The following is a 22,644-nucleotide window of genomic DNA, read 5'->3' as shown; positions in this document are numbered from 1 at the left end:
AGCAAAAGCACTATGCCACATAGTGTTTGGGTGGGGAATGCTGCAAGGGGTCTCCCACATCTGCACATTTATTCTGTCTAGTGATACAGCTCACACCTCTGTAAAAGTCAGAAGTGTGAGTTGTGCGAAGTGTAGTGTGTTTAAACTGTTTGTAATTAAGGCAGTCTTCAGATTTCCACTATGTGCCATTGTAGCATCTGTATGGCAGAAGGCAATGCCAGAAAATGTATGTGTAGTGTTGAAATGTTTGCATATGTGTTGTATGTTGAGTACTGGCACCCAGTGATTTTGCAGCCAGGGCACGGGAGACACCTGGTTCCCCACCTCCTCTCCCATCTCTAGCCATGTGGAAGTGCACGAGGGACTACAATACGGAAAATTTCACTAACCTGAGCTTTCCAACTTGTCTGGAAAGCTCAAGGAATAAATCAGGAAAGGGGAAGGAACACAGTAGGAGAAGTAGAGGATTTTATGTGGGAGGAAAGAAATAGAAGTAGAGGAAGAAGAAAGAGACATCCACAGAAACTAAATGAGAAGTACAATACAGCACAAAGAATATATATATATGTGAAGTGTAGTGTAAAGTAAAGTACGATAGTTGTCTGAAGGCACAAGCAGTTTCTCCCATTGTGTACTCTTGACTCAGAACTCTGTGTAGGCCAGAGATTTTAAAAAGGGTGGGAAGTGGTGTTATTGTTATGCTCTATTCTTTCTCTGACCATTTTAACCATTGGTACACACATTGCCCACACTCCGTCATGAGGCAACTCAGGCAACCAGTAGATTATTTACATATACTGGCAGGCCTCACCATCTAATTTCTGAGTATATCAATGGCAAAACCTATATATATAAGGGGGGGGGGGCTTCCATAATGGGCAAGTGCCCCGTCATGTTGAAACCAAATGTTGCATCTCACATTTGCTGGAACATCGTCAAGTAAACCTGGTACAACTTGTTCAAGAAAGATCCGATATTTAGCAGAGTTCATGCGGGATGGTAACAGGTATGGGCCGACTAAGCAGTCACTGACCATACCTGTCCACACATTTATTGCGAAGCGATGTTGTGCCACATGGGGGCGCACACTGTGTGTGTTGTTGTGAGCCCACACATGTGCTGATTGAATAAGCCTCATCCGTGAACAAAACATAAGCTGGAAAATTGAAGCCGTGAACACTTTCTTGGAGAAACCACTGCACAAAAGCCACACGTGCAGGATGATCTTGGGGGAGCAGTAACTGAACCCTTTGGAGATGAAAGGGGTGTAAGGAATCATCGTGCCAGACATGCTGTACACTGTAATGAGACACTCCTAAGGCAGAGGCAACGGCACGTGTGCTGGTAGTAGGATTATTCTGGACGGCATTAAACACACTTTCTTCCATGGCGGGAGTTCACATTGAACATGGTCTGCCCGCACTACTGTTACCTCTAAATGACCCATAATCGCACAAATTTTGATGCACACGTGCAAACAAACGGTGGTTCGGTACATGTCTGTCTGGGAAGCGTTCTCCATAAATTCGTTGAGTGGCTCGTCCATTGCCCTCTGCTAATCCATACACTAGGTGCATGTCTGCCAGCTCACAGTTCGTATATCGATGCATGCTCTTCATGCGGCGACTACCACACCATCTACCGACTTAGTGACATTTCCAGTTATAGGTTCCTATGCGATTCACATTCCTTTAGATGTTACCTACCTCCCCTAAACATTTGTATCAATATTTTTGAGACACCTTGTGGTTGTGTGTGTGTATATTTATATATATGTGTGTGTGTGTGTGTGTTTTTAAAGGAAGCAACAGTTGAAGATATTAATTAATAATGGATTATGGACCTGGGACACTGCTATATGCAGAAAGTACCCAACGAGCATAATTGCTACATAAGTTAGTAGTCGTGAAGGGTAATGTGCTAACATTATATATATATATATATATATATATATATATATATATATATATATATATATATATGAAATTATGTAGAAGAATATGGGATTTGAGAAATAGAAATTGAAAAAAAAGTATCAGAACAGATTAATGTCATCAAAATAATGATTGAACATTACATCAGTCTGTATATTATTTTTTATTTTTTAAAACTTAATACCAACTGGATAAAGTGGAGAATTTGCATACAACTGGAGAAATTTAATAAGAATTTAGAATATAAGTATTAGGGGTGAAAACTATACCCACAAGACCAAAGGGTCAAGTACTTAGGTAACCTAAGTGGGTAATTCACTTAGGTAACCCACTTGGGTAACCTAAGTGGGTTATCTAATTACCAAGTAATTAGGTAACGTAATTTTCCAGTTAGGTAATCTAACTGGAAAATATTCTTCCAATTTTCACATATCATTTAACTTTGTTAATTGGTAAGGTAAAAAAGTTCATATCTTTAAAGCGGGGGTTCACTGTATTTTGTTGGGAGATCGCTTGGTTAGGTCCTGTGCTACTGAACTTTTGCTTGTTTGCGACCATAAAAAATTGTCAATTCGAAGCGTTTAGATTATGACTTTTAAAGAGAGCAGAAGGTAGAAAAAATCTAGATGCTGCAGAAGAGATTGTGCTTAGCAGTGATGAAAAGGAAGAAAATTAAATGAATGTACATTATCTGACATATAAGTATCACAGTTTGTAAGTTAAGACATTTGTTCAATTATTACTATTTAATTACTACTATCATAAAAATAAACTTAAAATATTAAGCTATTACTACTATAAAAATTAAGTTTCCGATAGCAATAAAAAAAAATGGTGTAATTTTGTTAGCTTTTCGAATGTAACCCCCTCCCACTTTTTGTACTGGTTCTTAGTCCAGTATAACATGGTTTTGCATTGCATGAGATTTTATAGGAACCAAACTACCGTGTTATACAAGGGTTACCTGTAAAGCCAAAAAACACAATAAAAAATATTTAGCATGCATTCTTTTACAGTATGGAGAAGGTAGTCCCCAACGTAATTGGGGACTACCTACATTATATCATCAAGGTTTCTTGCAACGACCGATCGGTCGTCGCAAGAAACTTTGATGATATAATGCAACCCAACGCACAAGGCTTGTTTTTGAAAGAATTAAAAAATTTTAGGGTTGGAATTAGAAGGATTAAAATAATTTAGTGTTGGAATTAGAAGAATTAAGATAATTTAGTGTTGGAATATTAGAATAATTAAAATAAATAGTAAATAGTAACTTACTATTAAATTACATTTAATATATATATATATATATATATATATATATATATATATCCAATATTTTAAATTAAATAAAATAAAACATAAGCCAGTAGTATGGCAAAAACTGTAGAGCGAAAATTAACATAAAAATATAAACAAACAAACGAAAAACAAGAATAGACATAAATAGTAGCCCAGAAACCCTTGTATAATTTCAAACTTTAAATCCAATTAACAAAAACTATACAAAATTTAGGATAATGCCAATTAATTATTAATTTAGCGGTACCCCCCCCCCCCGAGAGGTACCAGTTCCAAAAGACATGAAATATCACCAAAAGAGGGTTAAAGGAACTACCAAACGATAACAAAATCAAAATAAATTAAAATAAAATAGACTGACCATCATGCCCCACATCGACAGAGGACCACGAGGCCAATAATGGTCATGGAATCGCTGCATTTCAATCGCTATACAAATCGTCGCAATGGTGAAAAGATCGAAGCACCAATTCACCCTCCCTCCTCCGATCGATCCACCAATTTTAATTTATTTTGATTTTGTTATCGTTTGGTAGTTCCTTTAACCCTCTTTTGGTGATATTTCATGTCTTTTGGAACTGGTACCTCTCGGGGGGGGGGGGGGGGGGGACCGCTAAATTAATAATTAATTGGCATTATCCTAAATTTTGTATAGTTTTTGTTAATTGGATTTAAAGTTTGAAATTATACAAGGGTTTCTGGGCTACTATTTATGTCTATTCTTGTTTTTCGTTTGTTTGTTTATTTGGGTTATTTTTATGTTAATTTTCGCTCTACAGTTTTTGCCATACTACTGGCTTATGTTTTATTTCATTTAATTTAAAATATTGGATGATTTCAGCTTCATATGGAGGAATTGCCTGTCGCTGCCTCTAATGAATGTTTAATTTATCATTTATTTTCACTTTATTATAATTAGCTTAATTTATTAATTAATTTATATTCACTTTATTATAATTAACTTATTTTAATATAATTCAATGATAGTGTGTGTGTGTGTAATATATATATATATATATATATATACATACAGTCAATTCCAGTTATTTGGGACACGTCGGGACTAGTTCATTTTGGACTAGTTATTGTGGTGAAATGTGTGTTTACACATTTCACCATAATAACCCACATAATCCCAGCTGTCGGTGTTATTCCAAATTCAATAAGATAGAGTTTACTATCTGTTTATGATAGATTGCACTAACATTAAAGCCCAATAAACAGGTGACTGCTAATTGTTTTTATTGTTTTATGGTTGTGACCTCCAGAAATGCGAAAGAACCAGGTGGTATGGTCGGAGACAATCGTAGGGTAATCTCCAGTGCTGTGGTCTCTCTCTTTTTTTTTTTTTTTTTGTTAGTTGTTTGCGCATTGGCTTCTGTGGCCATAATGCACCTCCCAAAATTTTTGCATTTTACTCTGATCCAAGCCTGAGGCGGGATTCAAACCCGTGACCTTTGGGTTGCAAGGCAGGCACTTAACCCACCTGGCTAGGCCAGTTGGTGCTGCGGTCTCCTGCCCCGATTAAATGGCATGTTGTCCCAATTAAGCAAAGTAAACTCTGGCTATTTTCTCGATTTGGTTCTGTTTTTTTAAGATTTTCCCCAAATAACCAGCTGCCCCATTTAACCAGTGGCCCAAATAACGATCAAACGAACAGGGGAGAAGAGAAGGGTAACAAAAGTAGAAATATTGCAGCCGAAACTCTCCAAGAAAATCTAAATGCAAAATAATAAAATAACAATCAATTAAATTTTGAATGCCGATTAAATAGAAATTTTTCCATGTCAGGTTTTTGTAAGGGTGCAAAATATACTGCTATCCTGACAGTTTTTAAGTCATCGTCTGGGCATGGTGTGAGACGTGGGCAATTTTTACTATTGATTATTGTTTGTTGGGTGGCTGAATTGCCATTCTTTGGATAGTTCTGCACATTTCGAATACTTTCTGTGGGAAGTTTGTAAAGGCTTTAATTTTCTTCTTCTTCTTCTATGAAGAGATGTTCTTCTCCCCTGGGAAGGGGCCAATCTGTGCTATTAGCTGTTTTCTGGGGATGTCATAAATTATACATTAATATAGAATGTGTGTCCAGTCTTCATTCTTGCCACAGGTATAGTTTTGGTCATCAGTCAGCCCTAAGGAGGTTGGTTTTGCCTTTTGGGAGCCATGACCTGTCAATATAAATGCTGTAAAAAGTCCAGGGCATACCACTTAGGTGGCTTTGGGCCAACCATTGCCACTTGTGGCAGAAACATTTTGGTAACCAGACCTCTAGTTTTCTGCTCCCAATTTGTTTGCCTTAGCCCATGGAGTTTTGTGGCTATTCTTTTTCTTTCGGACTTGATGGTGTTGGCTGTGTCAAGGGCTATCCACAGAAATTCTGTGGGTATGCCCTTTTTAAATCTATAATACAAGCCTCTTTTGGTTACTTCCAGGTAAAGTGGGAGAGTTCCGGCCAGCACCTGTAGTGCAAGTGTGCTAACTGCACAAAGTACTCTGGTAATAGTGAGGAGTATTGTCCTTTGTATTGATTGTAATTTATTCCTGTTTCTTACTATGCATCTCGTGAGTTTAAAAGAAGAAACGAAATTAGATCATAGTTTTGTTGTTCCTGTGATTTCTTGGATCCTTTATTGGATTAGGAAAGAAATATCTCTCATCTTTGACTGGATTCTATAGTTGCAACTGATTAGTACCTTTAAGGGCTACACTTTCCTGGATTTTATAATATATTTGTACTTGATGTGGAATTGTTTTCAGCACAATAGGTATCGACTGCATAAAGAATTTTTCTCTACTCCTCTAGATACTTTTTGGCATTTAGTGTTTTAGAGTTTTTGGAATTTCTTTTATCTTTGTTTGCAAATATCACTGTGACATTTCATATTAGAGACATTTCCTAGTAACTCTGCTATTAACTGTCTTGAATGATAATCTTAGACTTTTTGGGGTCTCTTAGAGCTGGTATTTAGGCAAGAACTATTTTAAAACTTCATGGTTTAGAACCTTGCTTAATGCAATCTCATCTAGGATTTAGATCTCTCTTGGACATGTATATTACTTTTGCATTAACCATGAAACCTTTTATTTATTGAGCCGGGTTATGGTATTACCCTGGTATTACATTGCACATATCTGTACATAGTGTATATATTCTGCTGTGTTCCTGAAGAAGAGGATATTGTACATTTTGCACATAGTGTCTTTCTGTGGAGCTTTTCAGAATTCGCGGAATTAGCATTCGCTGCATTTTCGTTAAAAGATCAATTATTTATTCTGTAAATTAAGACATTTTGCTGATTCTAGTTCCTAGGATTGGTTTTTCCATGGGATAGGTTCCCATGGTTAAAGAAGTTAGTCCACTTCTTCCTATTTTATTCTTGCTTTACTTCTCACTTCTGATTATTGGCAGGTCTCTCTGTTGATCCTCCTCTATTCTATCCTTTTACCTCCCCAGCTCCCAAACTTATCCCTCTATATTCCACTTTATTCTTTTTTCGGGCACGCTTGGGTCTTATGCCCTGGGCTTGTCCAATAGGAGAGAGTAGATCCTGGCCGTCTCCACATGGCGGGGATGGGGAGTGGGACGTAGTGACCAGGTGTTACTATTTCTCACCTGTTAGAGCCAGGCACCGGCCAAAAACATAACACATCAAAACACTTACATGCCCAACACTACATACAAATGACCAGTTTTGGCATAAGCTTCAACACAAGGACTACAATAGCAGCTAATGGGGAAACCCTGGGGTCTGTCACAATAACACATGAATATCCCTGTTTCTTACTTTGGCCGAGTGGGTGAATCATGCACTGGCTCCATGGGTGATAACAGGTAGGAACATTGCATGGTATATGAATGCCAGGGTCTTTCTTTTGAGCTCCCTGTCTGCTTGACTGATCTTGGCAATCATACTAGCATAATGTCTCACTTTCTTCGGAAATTAGGTCAAATGAGGATAAAAGATTAATTTTGAATCGAAGACTACCCCAAGATATTTTAGTTCTATTACCATTTTTATAATAGTTGTGTTAATTTTGATTTGAAGATGTCTTCCATGTCCAAATTGCCTTTTAGAAGTGTTTGTTTGGTTTTGTCAGGTGATATTTTGAGCAGGTGCATTTGTGACCACTCCTGCAGCTGTAGGAGGGCGGCATTTGATCTTTGTTCTACAATCACTCACGTGTTACCTTTAACAGGGAAAATCATGTCGTCTTTCCACGTCTTTCCAAAGGTCAGGCTTTCCACGGAACCCAGTTCCAGTTCCAAATTAATCCAGAACAATGTTCCAGAAGAAAGGGCCAAGGATTTAACCCTGCAGACAGTCATTATTCACAGGGCATATCAATTCCTGGAACCTTGTGTGTACTGAGACACTTCTGTCTGTAAGGTAGCTGTTTATTACCTTATAGAGGTTTTGTGGGGGCATTTGCCTGGCAGAGACTCCTAATGACACTAAGCCACCAGAGTGAGTCAAATGCCCAGAAAAAACCAACAGTCATTGGCAACATATATTTCTCCTCTGAGTTTTTAACTGTTGTCAGTAGGTGCTGCATGGCATCCTCCATAGAGTTTCCCTGCTTAAAACTATGCTGATTGTTTGAATGTAAACTGCTTCTGTGTAGTATTGAGCTAATCTGCTATATATTAGTTTTTCATATAATTATCCTAGTACAGAGAGTAGGGCTATCAGTCTATATGATTTGGGATTAGTAGGGGGTTTCTCGGGGTTTTTGTGAATTAATCTTAAAACAGCTTTTTTTCCATATTTTTGGGAATATACTTTCTGTCGCGTGAAGCGTAGTTAGTGTAAGTGTATTTAGGGTCAAGCGGCACCAGGGGGTTTCCCCACCTCCTCATAGTTTATGTTGTGGTGTATTACAGTATGCTGTAAATGTTTTGTTTGTTGTTGTTTGTTATTTGGTTTTTAGGAGCATTAGCAACTAAGGCCATATTGCTCCGGGATATGCGGTGGCCATTCCCTGACCTTTCCGCATCCTCCTTATTTGATGGTGACGGGCATGCTGTAAATGCTAGAGATTTAAAAGTGTGTGGGTCTTGGATTGTTTTCTTCTGGTCATTTAACTGCTGGACCCCAGCTGGGGCCCAACGGTGCTCCATTTCCTGTGGAGGCAGACCAGGAATCCAGAAGCTTATATATACACTGGCAGGTCCTGCCACCAAGTTTCCTGAGATTTCGGTGGCTAGGGCCTTAAAAAAAAAAAAAAACTCCAAGGATGAGCACCGGAATTAGAAAAGCCAAATGAGGTTTATGCCATTTAATTTGGATGAAATTAAGTTTTTGCAGTTTGTGTGTGGGTATACTCTGGTGTATTAGGCAGAGTTGGGGGAGGGACTAAAGACTTTGGGGAAAAGACAGAGGTATGGGGGACGATGTGAAGTGTAGTTTTGGGATATACGTCTGGCTTTTCTCCATGGGGGACCCTGATGTGTCCCCACACTGCCCGCCACTAAATGCTGGGAGGTAGCCAGGCAGTTACATATCTCTGGCAAGTCCTGCCGCTTAATTGCCTGAGCTTTCAGCAGCAAGGATCTAAAGAGGAAAAAAAAAAAAAAACAGGTAGGTAGAGTGTAGGGGATGGATAGTCAAGAGTGGGCAAGAGACAGAAGTATGGGGAAGAAAGGGAAGGCATTCCCAATGGACAATGGATGTAACTCCATCAGGTAAAAGTAAGGGAAGGGGACTGGGAATGAAAGAAACCACGTAATAATGAATAGCTGAAGTCACCATATGATGAAGGCACCTCCGTAGTCAGCTGGGAAGGAACAGCAGTGTGTAGCACACATTTCTTGATTAAACTGGGGTTCGAGCCCGTCACTACCAAATACGGAGGGATGCGGAAAAGGTCAGGGAATGACCACCGAATATTCCCGGAGCAATATGGCCTTAGTTGCTAATGCTCCTAAAAACCAAATAACAAACAACAGCCATATGACGAGATGTCATTTGCACGTGGTAGTCTAGTTCGGAGGTGGTGGTGGTTGGGGGGAATACAGTACAGAATCTGGTCCCATCCTCGAGCATCTTTGTCCAGTCAATATCCTTCTTAAATAAGAAACAAAAATGTGTTTGTCATATCTGGAGTCCTGTCCTATTTCTTTGGTCTAGTGATAAGTCAGGTCCAGTGGTACTTTAGTGAGGGTTTGAGCAAGCATGAGTTCAGTTCGGTGGTCAAGTCCAATGTACTGAAGTCCAGTCTGGTGCGAGTGTCTCTTTCAGTGGTATAGTCCATTCTGGTAGATTAATCAGACAAGGTGTCCTAGTCAGAAGAGTATCATGGGTTGGGTTTTATCCGAGTTGAGTTGTTGTTACACAGGGAAATTGGCACTGTTTTTTTGGTCAAATCCTGAAGTCTAAACTGGTATGAGTGTAACTCTTAGTGTGATGGTCGGCTCTGTTAGGATAGTTAGACTAGGTACCCCAGTCAGGGAAACACCATGGCATTCACTGCTAATCGGGGGTTAAATCCTTTGCATTGGAGTCCAGTCCGGTATGAGTGTCTCTTTCAGTGATGTGGTCCATTCAGGTAGATTAGCATTAGCATTAGTAGAGGCATTTGATGCAAGAAAGCAAGCTTATGCAGCATCAGCCAAAAAAAAAAAAAAAAAAAAAACCCCACTTCCACTTCACCCCTCTGTTCGTTCAAAATACCTGTCCAGCTGAGCCTTAAACTTATTTAGGCTATCAACCTCCACCACAAGGGATGGAAGTCTGTTCCACCAACCAACCACCCGCTGGCTAAAGGCAAATTTCTGCACGTCTATCCTACATCTGTCTTTCCTCAATTTGAATTTATGCCCTCTCAGGTGATTTTTCTGAGCTAGAGGAAGAATCCCATCAGCATTGAGCATGCTTAAACCATTCAAGGCTTTATACACCTCTATCAGATCACCTCGCTGGTGCCTAGTCTCCAGACAGTGTAATTTGCAAAACTTAAGCCTTTCTTTGTAAGAGCACCCCTTTGTTCCATTCACTAATCTTGTTGCCCTTCTCTGTACTCGTTCCAGCAGCTCTACATCCTTCTTGAAATGAGGCCTCCAGACCTGTATACAGTACTCTAGGTGTGGCCTGACCATCGCCTTATACAATGGAATAATCACCTCTTTATGAAGTCTAATTGTGAAGTCTAATTAATATTAGACTAGGTGCCGGTAGTCAGGTGAAGCACAATGGATTGAGTTCTGTCCAAATTGAGTTGTCGTTGTCACTCAGGAGGATTTGGAAACAGCTCTGGCAGCAGCAAGGTTTCTCAATGGTTTCAATTCCATGTGGCCGGGGTTTGATATTGCCCTCAGAGGTTGAAGTTATAGGTTGGCATGGTTGTGGTAGAGTTCGGTGTCTTTTAAAGAGGTCACTAGAGAATTTGCTGAATGCTTCATATACCTGTGCACTGTCCAGGAGTTGATGTTCCTGATCTTTTGGTGGGTAATAGATTTTTGTCATTAGGATGCAGCAGAGATCCTCGTACGGGCACTCGAACACGAGGCGTTCTCAAGTTTGTGGATCATTGCATCAGCAGTGGGGGATCCCCAGAGATTCCAAGGGCAGTGAGCTTTCCCCGGATGGAGCTATGCCCCATGAATAAAAATGTGGTTCAAAAGCCTGGAGAAAACCAGTTTTGTGAATATTGGCAAGAAATTTCCTGGTTATTGCATCTTTGGTTGAGTTGGACCATCAGGACTGCCATGCCTGCTGTTTGTATGTTGATAGTCTCCTTTTCTACACACCAGATTTGTTGGGGGGGGGGGGGGAGTCAGTGGTATGTTTTCTGAAGGTGACTGATCTTCCTTTGGCGAGGTGGTAGAGTAATATCACACCGAAACACCTCCAGATTAAGAGGCATTATGCCCATAATGAACTGGACGGTGTGCGTACTCGCTGTACAGCAGGTGTCAGCAATGGTGAACAAAATTGAGTGATGAAAGTTTCCAGCTTACATCTACTGACCACTGTGGTGGCTTTCTTGTACCGTATGCTGGCTGGGATGAGGATGGCCTTATAGAAGAGAGAGAGAGTCTGCTTCCTTGGGCCCCAATCTTGGCGTGTAACTCTCGTAACAAGGGCTGTGCAGTTTATCTTAGTCTGGATATAGTTAAGATGTTGTTGTTGTTGTTATTTGGTTTTTTAGGAGCATTAGCAACTAAGGCCATATTGCTCCGGTGCGGTGGTCATTTCCTGACCTTTCCGCATGTTCCGTATTTGGTGGTGACGGGCTCGAACCCCGGTCTAATCAAGAAGGGTGTGCTACGCACTGCTGCTCCTTCCCACCTGGCTACGGAGGCATAGTTAAGATGCAGCAGGAAGGAAAGGTTCTTGTCGAGGATAATTCCTAGATATTTAAGTTGTGTGATGGGCTTCACTGTGGTATTCTGGGCATCTTCATCTGTGGTGGTCTATTGACGTTGAGGGTGCCCTTCGGGAGGATCGATTGTGTTTCAGTCAGTGAAATTTGGAGTTGGTTGTGCCATACCCCTGCTTAGAAAATCAGAAGAATGTGATTGGCAAAAATTTCCAGCTGGGTTCTAGAGTCAGCAGCAAGTATGAGGACCAGATAATGTGTGTAAGCCTGGGTCTTGTCATCACCAAGGTCCAGGTTCGGGAAGTCATCCAGGACCAGGTTCCACAGTAGAAACCTGAGCACAGAGCCCTAGGGCACCCTCTGTAGAACCACCATGAAACCTGGCTGAACGGAGTTTTGACAACAATAGATCTATTTGAAAGGTATGTCTGGATGCAGTGGCAGAGGTTACAAGGCACTTCAAAGCCTGCCGAGGACATTTGGCCACCACAGGGTGTCAAATGCCGAGTACTATTCCGCAGTGACATAATACACACATTTTGAACAATGACTGGAAATCTAAAGGGTGCAACACATTTTTTTAATATTAGTAAGATTATTGCCTGTTCTTCAATACTGCATGACCTAGTAAGAAGCTAGGTCATGCAGTATTGAAAAACATGTAATAATCAGCACCGTGGACCATGAAAAAACAATGATGGGACTATTCAAGGGACTATTCCAGTCTTGCAATATGCAAGTCCTTTGTCATTCAAAGTAATTTAATTAATTGAAATTGTGATGCCATTTCAATAGATGTTATATTTATTCAGTGTGTAAAGAGCTTCTTGAAAATATTATTGAGTCACTGGTGAAAGCAAATTTAATACAGTATAATATTAAAAGTTCTTCCATTATGTGTTTAAAACAGTTGAGATAATGAGGGGGGATATTTTTCAAATAATCTATATTTCAAAATATTTATATTATAAAATGTAAAAAATATTTATTTAATGCTATAATCATGGTCTAAATTATAAATCATTACAACAATGATAAAGAAATAAGTAGTAAAAGACAAGACAACTTGTAAAAATAAATATGGCAATCAAAACCTACCAAGAAGTTCATCATCGTCCAGTTCTTCTTCTACATCTTCTATCCCAACACCAGCATCATGTTCAGCAGCTTGTTCTTCAACTTCTTTCACCAAATCTCCTGCAGTAGTCTTTCTTTTAAGAAGTTTATTTTCTAAGTCTCCTGAGGATGATTCAACACTTTCTGTATTAGTTTCATCCACAGGACCCCTGGATATAATATTTTCTACAGAACCTTTTTCTTTTGGTTGCTGTGGGGTGACAGATCCAGCCTTTTGCAATACACGTTCTGATGAAGGCTGCACCGATACTATTGATGATGAAGAAGATGACTGGCAAATTTCCTTGTGTTCATGAGGGGAATGAACAGATGACTGACTGCGATGAACATTCTGTGAATTCTGAAGGTGAATTTGTTGTTGAGAAGGTGACAGAGTAGCAAGACTTAGTGATGTAGAAGGAGTTGTTAACGTAGAGTTATCTGCAGTTGTTGCATTTGTTGACACAGGGGTACTGGGTAAAAAAGGAGCAGGTGAACTTGATGTTATGACCACATTTGGAGAAGGAGTTGAAGGATGGTGTAATGGTGGAGTAATTCCACGTGGACTTGGAATCCCACTATTCTGAGAAATAGAGTTACACACTTGAGGTTGTCCAAATCTTCCAACTGGTTCAGAGGAAACTACATTAGAATGAAATTTTGAATACTTTATGTAAGAAACATTTTATATAATGGGATACATATTAACATAAATTAATTTCAATTTGAAAGATTGTGAGAAAGACATGAGAGGGCTGTACAATCAACTACGTGAATATCGAGAACAAATTACTGAGTAAAAGATACTTAACTCTACATAAGTTGTAAGCTAAAATGATTAGTTTACTGGATTTGAACTGTTCCTAAACATTTTAGCTGGATAAAACTACTACTTAGGTGAAATAATCCATACTCAATGAATAGACATTCCTACTCTATTCCCAATAGCACTTTGATATCAATTTTTGGATCTTTATTAAGTCCAGCAGGCAAACCAGTGTACCTGACACAATGAATCCGTTTCCTGATGTCCAATGTCTAACTCAATAAGAGCAAAATGATGAGGAAAATATATTTTCACTGTTAGGAGAGACAAGAACAAGGGGGCAACAATATAAAACCTTAAAGAACAATGGAAGTATGCAGCTCATGAAGCTTACCCGCAGGCAACACGGGTAAGCTTCACGAGCTTCATGTTGTTATTGTTGATCATTGGATTAAGTTACTTTCCAAGGTGGCTCAGAGTTGAAACATATTAGTGAGGTGGAGCATTGAATAAGTTCAAGGCAGAGTGGGCCAGTCACATTTGGCAATAGTATGCATGATTATGTTGTTTTCCTGATTCTAAAAAAGTTCTAAAAGTTTGTAGTTAAAAGGATATTCATTCAGTCAAATGAATCATCTTATATTAAGAAGGATCATAGAACAAGACAGTTATGACACTAGAGAGTTACATCAGAAGTTGTGGTCAGTACCAGTTTAAGTTAAATTAAATGTTCAAATTTCTTTATCCTATTTTAAATGTATTTTTAACTAGCATTAGCATTAGTAGAGGCATTTGATGCAAGAAAGCAAGCTTATGCAGCATCAGCCAAAAAAAAAAAAAAAAAAAACCCACTTCCACTTCACCCTTCTGTTCGTTCAAAATACCTGTCCAGCTGAGACTTAAACTTATTTAGGCTATCAACCTCCACCACAAGGGATGGAAGTCTGTTCCACCAACCAACCACCCGCTGGCTAAAGGCAAATTTCCGCACGTCTATCCTACATCTGTCTTTCCTCAATTTGAATTTATGCCCTCTCAGGTGATTTTTCTGAGCTAAAGGAAGAATCCCATCAGCATTGAGCATGCTTAAACCATTCAAGGCTTTATACACCTCTATCAGATCACCTCGCTGGTGCCTAGTCTCCAGACACTGTAATTTGCAAAACTTAAGCCTTTCTTCGTAAGAGTACCCCTTTGTTCCATTCACTAATCTTGTTGCCCTTCTCTGTACTCGTTCCAGCAGCTCTACATCCTTCTTGAAATGAGGCCTCCAGACCTGTATACAGTACTCTAGGTGTGGCCTGACCATTGCCTTATACAAGGGAATAATCACCTCCTTATCCCTGCTGGAAAAATTCCTGTATATCATTGACAATACTCCATGAGCTACTCTTGCAGCCCATCTGCACTGCTCAGAGAACTTCATATCTGCCTGCACAACCACCCCTAAGTCCCTTTCATTCTCTACCACTGTCAGTGTAGTACCACAGAGTTGATACGTTGCTCTGGGGTTGCTGTTTCCCATGTGTAGTACTTTACATTTGTCAATGTTAAACTTCATTTGCCACCTCTCAGCCCATCTGCTCAACCTTTCCAGATCCTGTTGCAGCAGCATAGTGTCAGTAGTGTCCTTGACAACCCTGCCAACCTTTGTATCGTCTGCAAACTTGGACATTAAGCTTGATATACCATCATCAATATCATTTATAAATACAGAAAACAATAATGGACCCAACACGGAGCCCTGAGGGACTCCACTAATAACATTAGTCCACGATGAGCAGTGTCCATTGATTACCACTCTCTGTCTTCTCCCCCTCAACCACCCCTTTATCCATAGCAGCAATTTGCCTCCACTGTCACACTGCTCCAATTTGTGTAGCAGTCTTCCATGTGCAACAGTATCAAAAGCCTTTCTAAGATCCAAGTGTAGTACCACAGAGTTGATACGTTGCTTTGGGGTTGCTGTTTCCCATGTGTAGTACTTTACATTTGTCAATGTTAAACTTCATTTGCCACCTCTCAGCCCATCTGCTCAACCTTTCCAGATCCTGTTGCAGCAGCATAGTGTCAGTAGTGTCCTTGACAACCCTGCCAACCTTTGTATCGTCTGCAAACTTGGACATTAAGCTTGATATACCATATCAATATCATTTATAAATACAGAAAACAATAATGGACCCAACACGGAGCCCTGAGGGACTCCACTAATAACATTAGTCCACGATGAGCAGTGTCCATTGATTACCACTCTCTGTCTTCTCCCCCACAACCACCCCTTTATCCATAGCAGCAATTTGCCTCCAATGTCACACTGCTCCAATTTGTGTAGCAGTCTTCCATGTGCAACAGTATCAAAAGCCTTTCTAAGATCCAAGTATATAATATCAAAGTTATTTCCTGCATCCAGTTCTTTTGTGACTGCATCATAGTATCCAATCAAGTTGGTCAGGCAAGACTTCCCCTTAACAAAACCATGCTGTGTCTGAGCTATAACTGAAGTCTTGTCTAAATGATCCTGCAGTGCTTCTTTAACCAGTGCCCCCATTAATTTTCCTGGAACAGAAGTTAAGCTCACAGGTCTATAATTACTTGTGTCAGCCTTTGATCCTCCTTTGTGAATTGGGGTCACATTTGCACATTTCCAGTCTATGGGTACCTCCCCTGAGTCCAAGGAAGCTCTCATAATTATGGCTAAGGGTTTGCTTACTTCCTTTGCTGCCTCCTTTAATATAACTGGATAGATCCCATCCACCCCGGGTGCCTTTCTTGTGTTTATCTTCAACAGTTTTTCCTCCACTTTACTCCCAGTTATTTCAAGATTCTGTAGCTTACTGCTAGAGTTGAATACACCTCTGGCATTCCCCTTGCTGAATAACTCCTCATGTGTGAATGTCGATGCAAAATATTCATTTAGTTTGTAAGCTAACTGAGCAGGATCATCAACAGTTGACCCATCAATATCAAGTGGACCAATCTGATTCATCCCCTTCCTTCTAGAGTTTACATAAGTAAAGAACTCTTTGCTGTTTTTCTTTGCATCCCTTGCCAAGGATTTCTCGTAATCTGCCTTCGCCTGCCTAACCTCCTTTGTAACTTGGTTGCATATCAACTTGTATCTATCATAGGCTTCTGTGCCATGTGTTAATTTGTAAGTATCCCATGCATTTTTCTTCTCTGCCATATGCCTCATTAGTTCATCTGACATCCATTTTGGCCTAAACTTTGAACAATATTTCTTAGTTGGTATGTAAAGCCTAGTAGCTTCCAAGATAAGTTCTTTGAATGCTTCCCATTTTGAATTTGCTGTTGGTAACATCATCAGTTGGTCCCACTGTATAGAATTTAAATACTGTCTCAGTCCATCGCAGTCGCCTTTATAGAAGCAATATCCCTTCCCATTACCGCTAATGGTAGTTACCTCTTTGAGTAAATCCCACTTCAGCACTCTGTGATCACTGCCACCTAGTGGTTCATTTATCTGCAGATTCTTAATGCATGAAGGATCACTGCTGATAATCAAATCAAGAGTATTACTCCCTCTAGTTGCCTCCCGAACATGCTGATGTAGAAAACAATCATCCAATAAATCCACAAAAGCCCTGCTAGTGTGTGAGTAACCAGCCCCCAAATTCCAGTCAATATCTGGGAAATTAAAATCTCCCATTATAAGACTCTCTGATTTACTGGCCCACTCTATTTCCCTGTACAGTTCCTTATTATACTCATCAGAGTCATTAGGCCTATAGCACACTCCTACTCTCAATTTTGATCTGCCAATGCTTATGTCACACCAAACTGACTCAACACTGCACTGTCCAGCGTTGTCGACTGGCTTCACTTCCTTGGTTTTTATGTGTTTCTTAACTAATAGCATAACCCCTCCCCCCTTCCTATCCTGTCTATCCTTTCTGTAGACGTTGTACTCCCCAAATTGCAGTTCTGTATCCCTTATATCTGTGTGACACCACGTCTCTGATATCCCAACAATATCTGCCTTTGATGTTTTGAGCAATACCTCAAATTCACCAAATTTATTTACTAAACTCCTAGCATTGGTGTACATGCAAGTATACCTGCACCTGTTTCTATTCTTAGCTACCCTAACACAACCCATGTGTTTACTTGTACCGCAATGGCTCCCAGCAGTCTCTGAAATACCATGCATCTTGTTTTTCAGGCTTCTGCTCATTCTAATAGAAGCAGTGCAAGAATCTCTTTCACCTCTGCCAGTGGCTACTGTCAATCTATTGGTCTTTGTCTCCCCCCAAGCTAGCAGTTTTCCGACCCACCTAACACTGCCTCGATAGCATCAGCAAATATTCTTGCACCCTTTCTATTTAAGTGTATCCCATCCCTGTAGAAGCAATCTTTGTGTATCCCATCCCTGTAGAAGAAACTATTTACATAATAAAGGTAAATAATGAATTTATTCTTCAGGTACGTGTTAAGGTATAGAAATTTTAACACCCAAGACCAAAGTTACCAGGAATGAGTCAAAGCAGATAGTAATTTTGGTCTAGGGTGATAAAATTTTTCTGTATTACATTTGAAAATTCCTGTCTCGTTAGATGCAAGTTTATAAATTATAACCCTATTCCATTTAGTTTACTTAGCCCTTTCAAAGCTGATGTGCCAGAAATAAAAACCAACAACAACAGAATTATTCAGACATACTGACAAATGTTCAAATAAATATAAACAAAAGAATCTATTGTTCTTTTGCTAGATTAAATCATACAAAATTGTTCTTGCTAGCATAACAGAATAAGTAAGACAGAAATGTTCATGTATTCAACACCTAAATCTGAACAAATCAAAATAACTGAATGATCTGCAACACAGTTTTGCCCTGCTTGCTTGTTCTCTCTCTCTCTCTCAGATGTACTTCAAAAGTAGATGGAAGAAGACTAAATTTAAGATTCATTATAACTCCATCCTCACTTATTTTATATAACTCTTTTAAGCCTAACTGAAGTATTCAACCCATTCAAAGGATTAAGTGAAAATTGATGGTATCTATATTCTTTCTCAGACAACAAACACAGCAAGACAAATTTAAATTGAAAAAGTATGGCTGCCGACACATGTAGAAATATGCCTTCAGCCACAGGATAACTGACTGATGAACATACACTGGGGAATTTTAACTTCCCAGATATTGACTGGAACTTGTGCATTGGTCACTTACACACCAGCAAGACTTTTGTAGATTTATTGGATGACTGTTTTCTGAAGCAGCATGTTCGAGAGAGTAACACTCCTGATCTGGTTATCAGCAGTGATTATTTCATGCATTAAGAATTTGCAAATAAAGGAACCTCTGGATGGCAGTGATCACAGTGTACTGATATGGGATTTACTTAAAGATATAATTACCATCAGAGGTAAAGGGAAGGGTTTTTGCTTTCGCAAAGGTGACTACAGTAGTCTCAGACAGTTTTTAAATTCCATACAGTGAGACCAACTGATGATGTTACCAACAGCAAATTCTAAATGGGAAGTATTCAAGGAATTAATTGTGGAAGTTACTAGGCTTTTAATATTAATTAAGAAATACTGTTCAAAGTTTAGGCCTAAATGGATGTCAGATGAACGAATGAGTCTCGTGGTAGAGAAGACAAATGCATGGGATGCATATAAATTATCAGGCGACACAGAAGCCTATAGTCGATATAAGCTAGTCTGTAATCAAGTCACAAAGGAGGTTAGGCAAGCAAAGATAGATTATGAGAAATCTTTGGCAAAGAATGTTAAGAAAAACAGCACAGACTTTTTTACTTATGTATACTCTAGAAGGAAGGAGATGAATCAGCTTGGTCCACTTGATATAGATGGTTCGACTGCTGATAATCCTGCTCAGATAGCTGACAAACTGAATGAGTATTTTCTACCTACATTCACACATGAGGAATTCTGTAGGAAAGTGGAGGACAGAAGCTTATTAAACTAACAGGGAGCTTAATGATTTTGCAATGACTGAGAGCAAAATGGAGGAGAAATTTAAGTTAAACATAAGAAAGGCACCTGGGATGGATGGGATCTATCCAATTATATCAAAGGAGGCGACAAAGGAAGTAAACAAACGTTTGGCCATAATCATGAGAGCATCTTTGGAATCAGGGGAAGTCTACACGGACTGGAGATGGGCAAATATATCCCCAATTCACAAAGAGGGAACAAAGGATGACATGAGTAATTACAGACCTGCTCTTCATGGACTAATGTTTTTAGTGGAGTCCACCAAGGTCCAGAATTGGGCCCGATCTTGTTTTGTATATTTATCAATGATATTGATGGAGGAATATCAGGCTCAATATCCAAGTTTTCAGATGATACTAAGGCTGGCAGGTTTGCTAATGACAGTAATGGTGGTGTGCTACTACAACAAGGTCTAGAAAAGTTGGGCAGATTGGCTGAGAAGTGACAACTGAAGTTTAACATTGAAAAAAGCAGATTCCAAATACAGGCACTCCCCAACTTACATAACACTCAACTTATGGAAATTCAACTTTATGTCAGTTTTTCCCGGAAGTACTGCATATGGGTAGAATTAACCCCAGAGAAACGTACCAACTGTGCGGTACACTCAGAGTACACTCAGAGTAGAAAATGAAAAAGACCTGGGGATAATTGTGCAGTCAGATATGAAATCATGGGGTATTGTCAATGATATTCAGTTATAGCTCAGACACACGTTGAGTACTGTATACAGGTCTGGAGGCCTCATTTCAAGAAGGATGTAGAGCTGCTGGAACGAGTACAGAGAAGGGCAACAAGATTAGTGAATGGAACAAAGGGTTGCTCTTACGAAGAAAGGCTTAAGTTTTGCAAATTACAGAGTCTGGAGACTAGGCATTGGCGAGGTGATCTGATAGAGGTGTATAAGGCTTTGAATGGCTTGAGCATGCTCAATGCCGATGGGATTCTTCCTCTTGCTCAGAATAATCACCTGAGATAAATTCAAATTGAGGAAGGACGGATGTCGGATAGATGTGCGGAAATTTGCCTTTAGCCAGCGGGCAGTTGGTTTGTGGAATAGACTTCCATCACTTGTTGTTGAAGTTGATAGCCTAAACAAATTTAAGGCTCAGCTGGACAGGTATTTTGAACGATCGGAGGGGTGAAATGGGAGTAGTGGTTGTGCTTTTTTTTTTTTTTTTTTTTGGCTGATGCTGAATAAGCTTGCTTTCTTGCATCATATGCCTCTACTAATGCTAACGCTAATGCTAATATACAGGAATTTTGCTAATAGGGAAAAGGAGATGATTATCCCATTGTATAAGGCAATGGTCAGGCCATGCCTTGAGTACAAGTCTGGAGGCCTCATTTTTGGAAGGATGTAGATTTGCTTGAGCAAGTACAGAGAAGGGCAGCAAGATTGGTGAGGGGAACAAAGGGGTGGTCTTACCAAAAAAGGCTTAAGTTCTGCAAGTTACGGCATCTGGAGACTAAGCACACGTTGGGGTGATCTGATTGAGATGTACAAGGGTTTGAATGGGTTGAGCAGGCTCAATTCTGATGGTTTTGGTCCTCTTGCTCAAATTACAAACCTGAGGAGCATAAATTCAAATTGAGAAAATATAGTTATAAAATAGTTGTGCAGAAATTTGCCTTTAGCCAGCGGGTAGTTGATTGCTGGAACAAAGTTCCTTCTGTTGTTGTGGAAGTTGATAGCTTAAATAAATTCAAGGAACAATTGTGCAAACCTTTAGAGGGAATGAATGTAGGAAATGTGTTTTTTTTTTTTTTTTTTTTTTGGCTGATGTTACACAAGCTTGCGTTCTTGCAGCACATGCCTCTACTGCTAATAGCTTTTGTTGCAAAAACAGTTTTAATGCATTTAAAATTATTAGTAGGAATGGGCAAATTAGGTGAGTACTTTTTTATTTTCTTTGTGGTATATATTATTGCTGTTGTCATTGTTATTTAAAGTTTAGTGACACAAAGACCACTGAGGCAATACTGCATCTATTACAAGTTATAAGAATGACATGTTTAATTTTCAAGCTATTATGCCTAGATGAGCATTAACTAAATACTTCTTTAATGGGTTGCCTATTTTCTAAGACATATTATAAAGTACCAAGTAGGTGTGAGAAATGTCACTTGTTGCTCTTTAGAAAATACTGGGCAGTAAATTAATAAATCTTTTACTGTAAGCTGGATTTGGCAAATCATGCATAGTGAGGTTTCATATCCAATGCACAGATGCAGGAAGGTTACATATGTCCAATACATATGAAAGCAAGAGCAGCTGCTTCTCTTCTCTTCTTTTCATGCACAGACAAGGTGCCCATTGGTTAGGTGCAGACTTTGCCATTGGTTTCTACCTTTCTGATCAATGAATAATTGATAATCTCTATATGGTATCTGAGGGTGCTAAGAATTTCTGGGTACGACCAGGCTGCCATGCATGGAAACTGAACTTGGCCTGTTACAACTTAAGATCGCTCATCAGTGAAGACAGGATATTAGAGCTGGAAAAGGAATTAGAAAATGTGAATTGGAATATCATCAGTTTGGCCGAAAGAATAAAAAATGAATCACCTATAAGTTTATCAAGTGAAAATCTGCTGTACACCAATGGAAACAGTGAAAGGAGCTTTCATTGTTTTCCATTGGTATACAAAAGTTGGCTTTCTGGTCCATAAAGGTATAAAAAACAACATTTTGGAATTTAAAAGTACATCACCAAGGGTGTCAAGACTAATACTCAAGATTTCTAAGAGGTACAAAATAAAGGTTATAATGATTTATGCACCAACATCAAGCCATAACTATGAAGAGGTTGAAGCAATGTATACCGAAATCGAAAGTCTTCTAGATGAACACAAAGCCCACTACACTATTATAATGGGGGACTTCAATGCTAAGGTTGGAAAAAGACAAAACAGCGCAGAAAGGGGAACTATAGGAAATTTTGGAATTGGTGAAAGAAATGAAAGAGGTGAAAGACTTGTGGAATTTGTGGAATCTCAAGGATTGTCAGTAATGGACACTTTTTTTCAAGAAAAGGGTGAACAGAAAGCCAACATGGAAGAGTCCAAATGGATTAACAACTAATGAAATCAGCTTCAACCTCACTAAGAGAAGATATATCGTGAATGATGTTACTGTCCTGAATAAGGTAAACGTTGGAAGTGATTACAGAATGGTAAGATGCACACTTCATACAGATGTAGGAAAAGAAAGAAAAAAACT

The 22,644-nt window shown here is 39.3% G+C and overlaps 1 protein-coding gene across 5 annotated transcripts in view; it reads right to left on the bottom strand.

The window, feature by feature from the left end:
- LOC150080216 (histone-lysine N-methyltransferase 2C-like) overlaps window positions 1-22,644 on the bottom strand; it is a 1,301,638-nt gene that overhangs the window by 668,687 nt on the left and 610,307 nt on the right. For all 5 annotated transcript variants that reach the window (XM_090381514.1, XM_090381519.1, XM_090381517.1 and 2 more), the window contains one exon: window positions 12,657-13,316. In XM_090381514.1, the coding sequence (XP_090237640.1) occupies window positions 12,657-13,316 (660 nt within the window). The remainder of the gene's footprint in view (window positions 1-12,656; window positions 13,317-22,644) is intronic.

The sequence above is a fragment of the Mastigoproctus giganteus genome, chromosome 9, assembly GCF_048544385.1.
Source record: "Mastigoproctus giganteus isolate SK-2022 chromosome 9, ASM4854438v1, whole genome shotgun sequence".
In the NCBI taxonomy this organism is placed as follows: Eukaryota; Metazoa; Arthropoda; class Arachnida; order Uropygi; family Thelyphonidae; genus Mastigoproctus; species Mastigoproctus giganteus.
The sequence above is the reverse complement of the archived record's forward strand: the minus strand, read 5'-3'. Positions and strand labels throughout refer to the sequence as shown.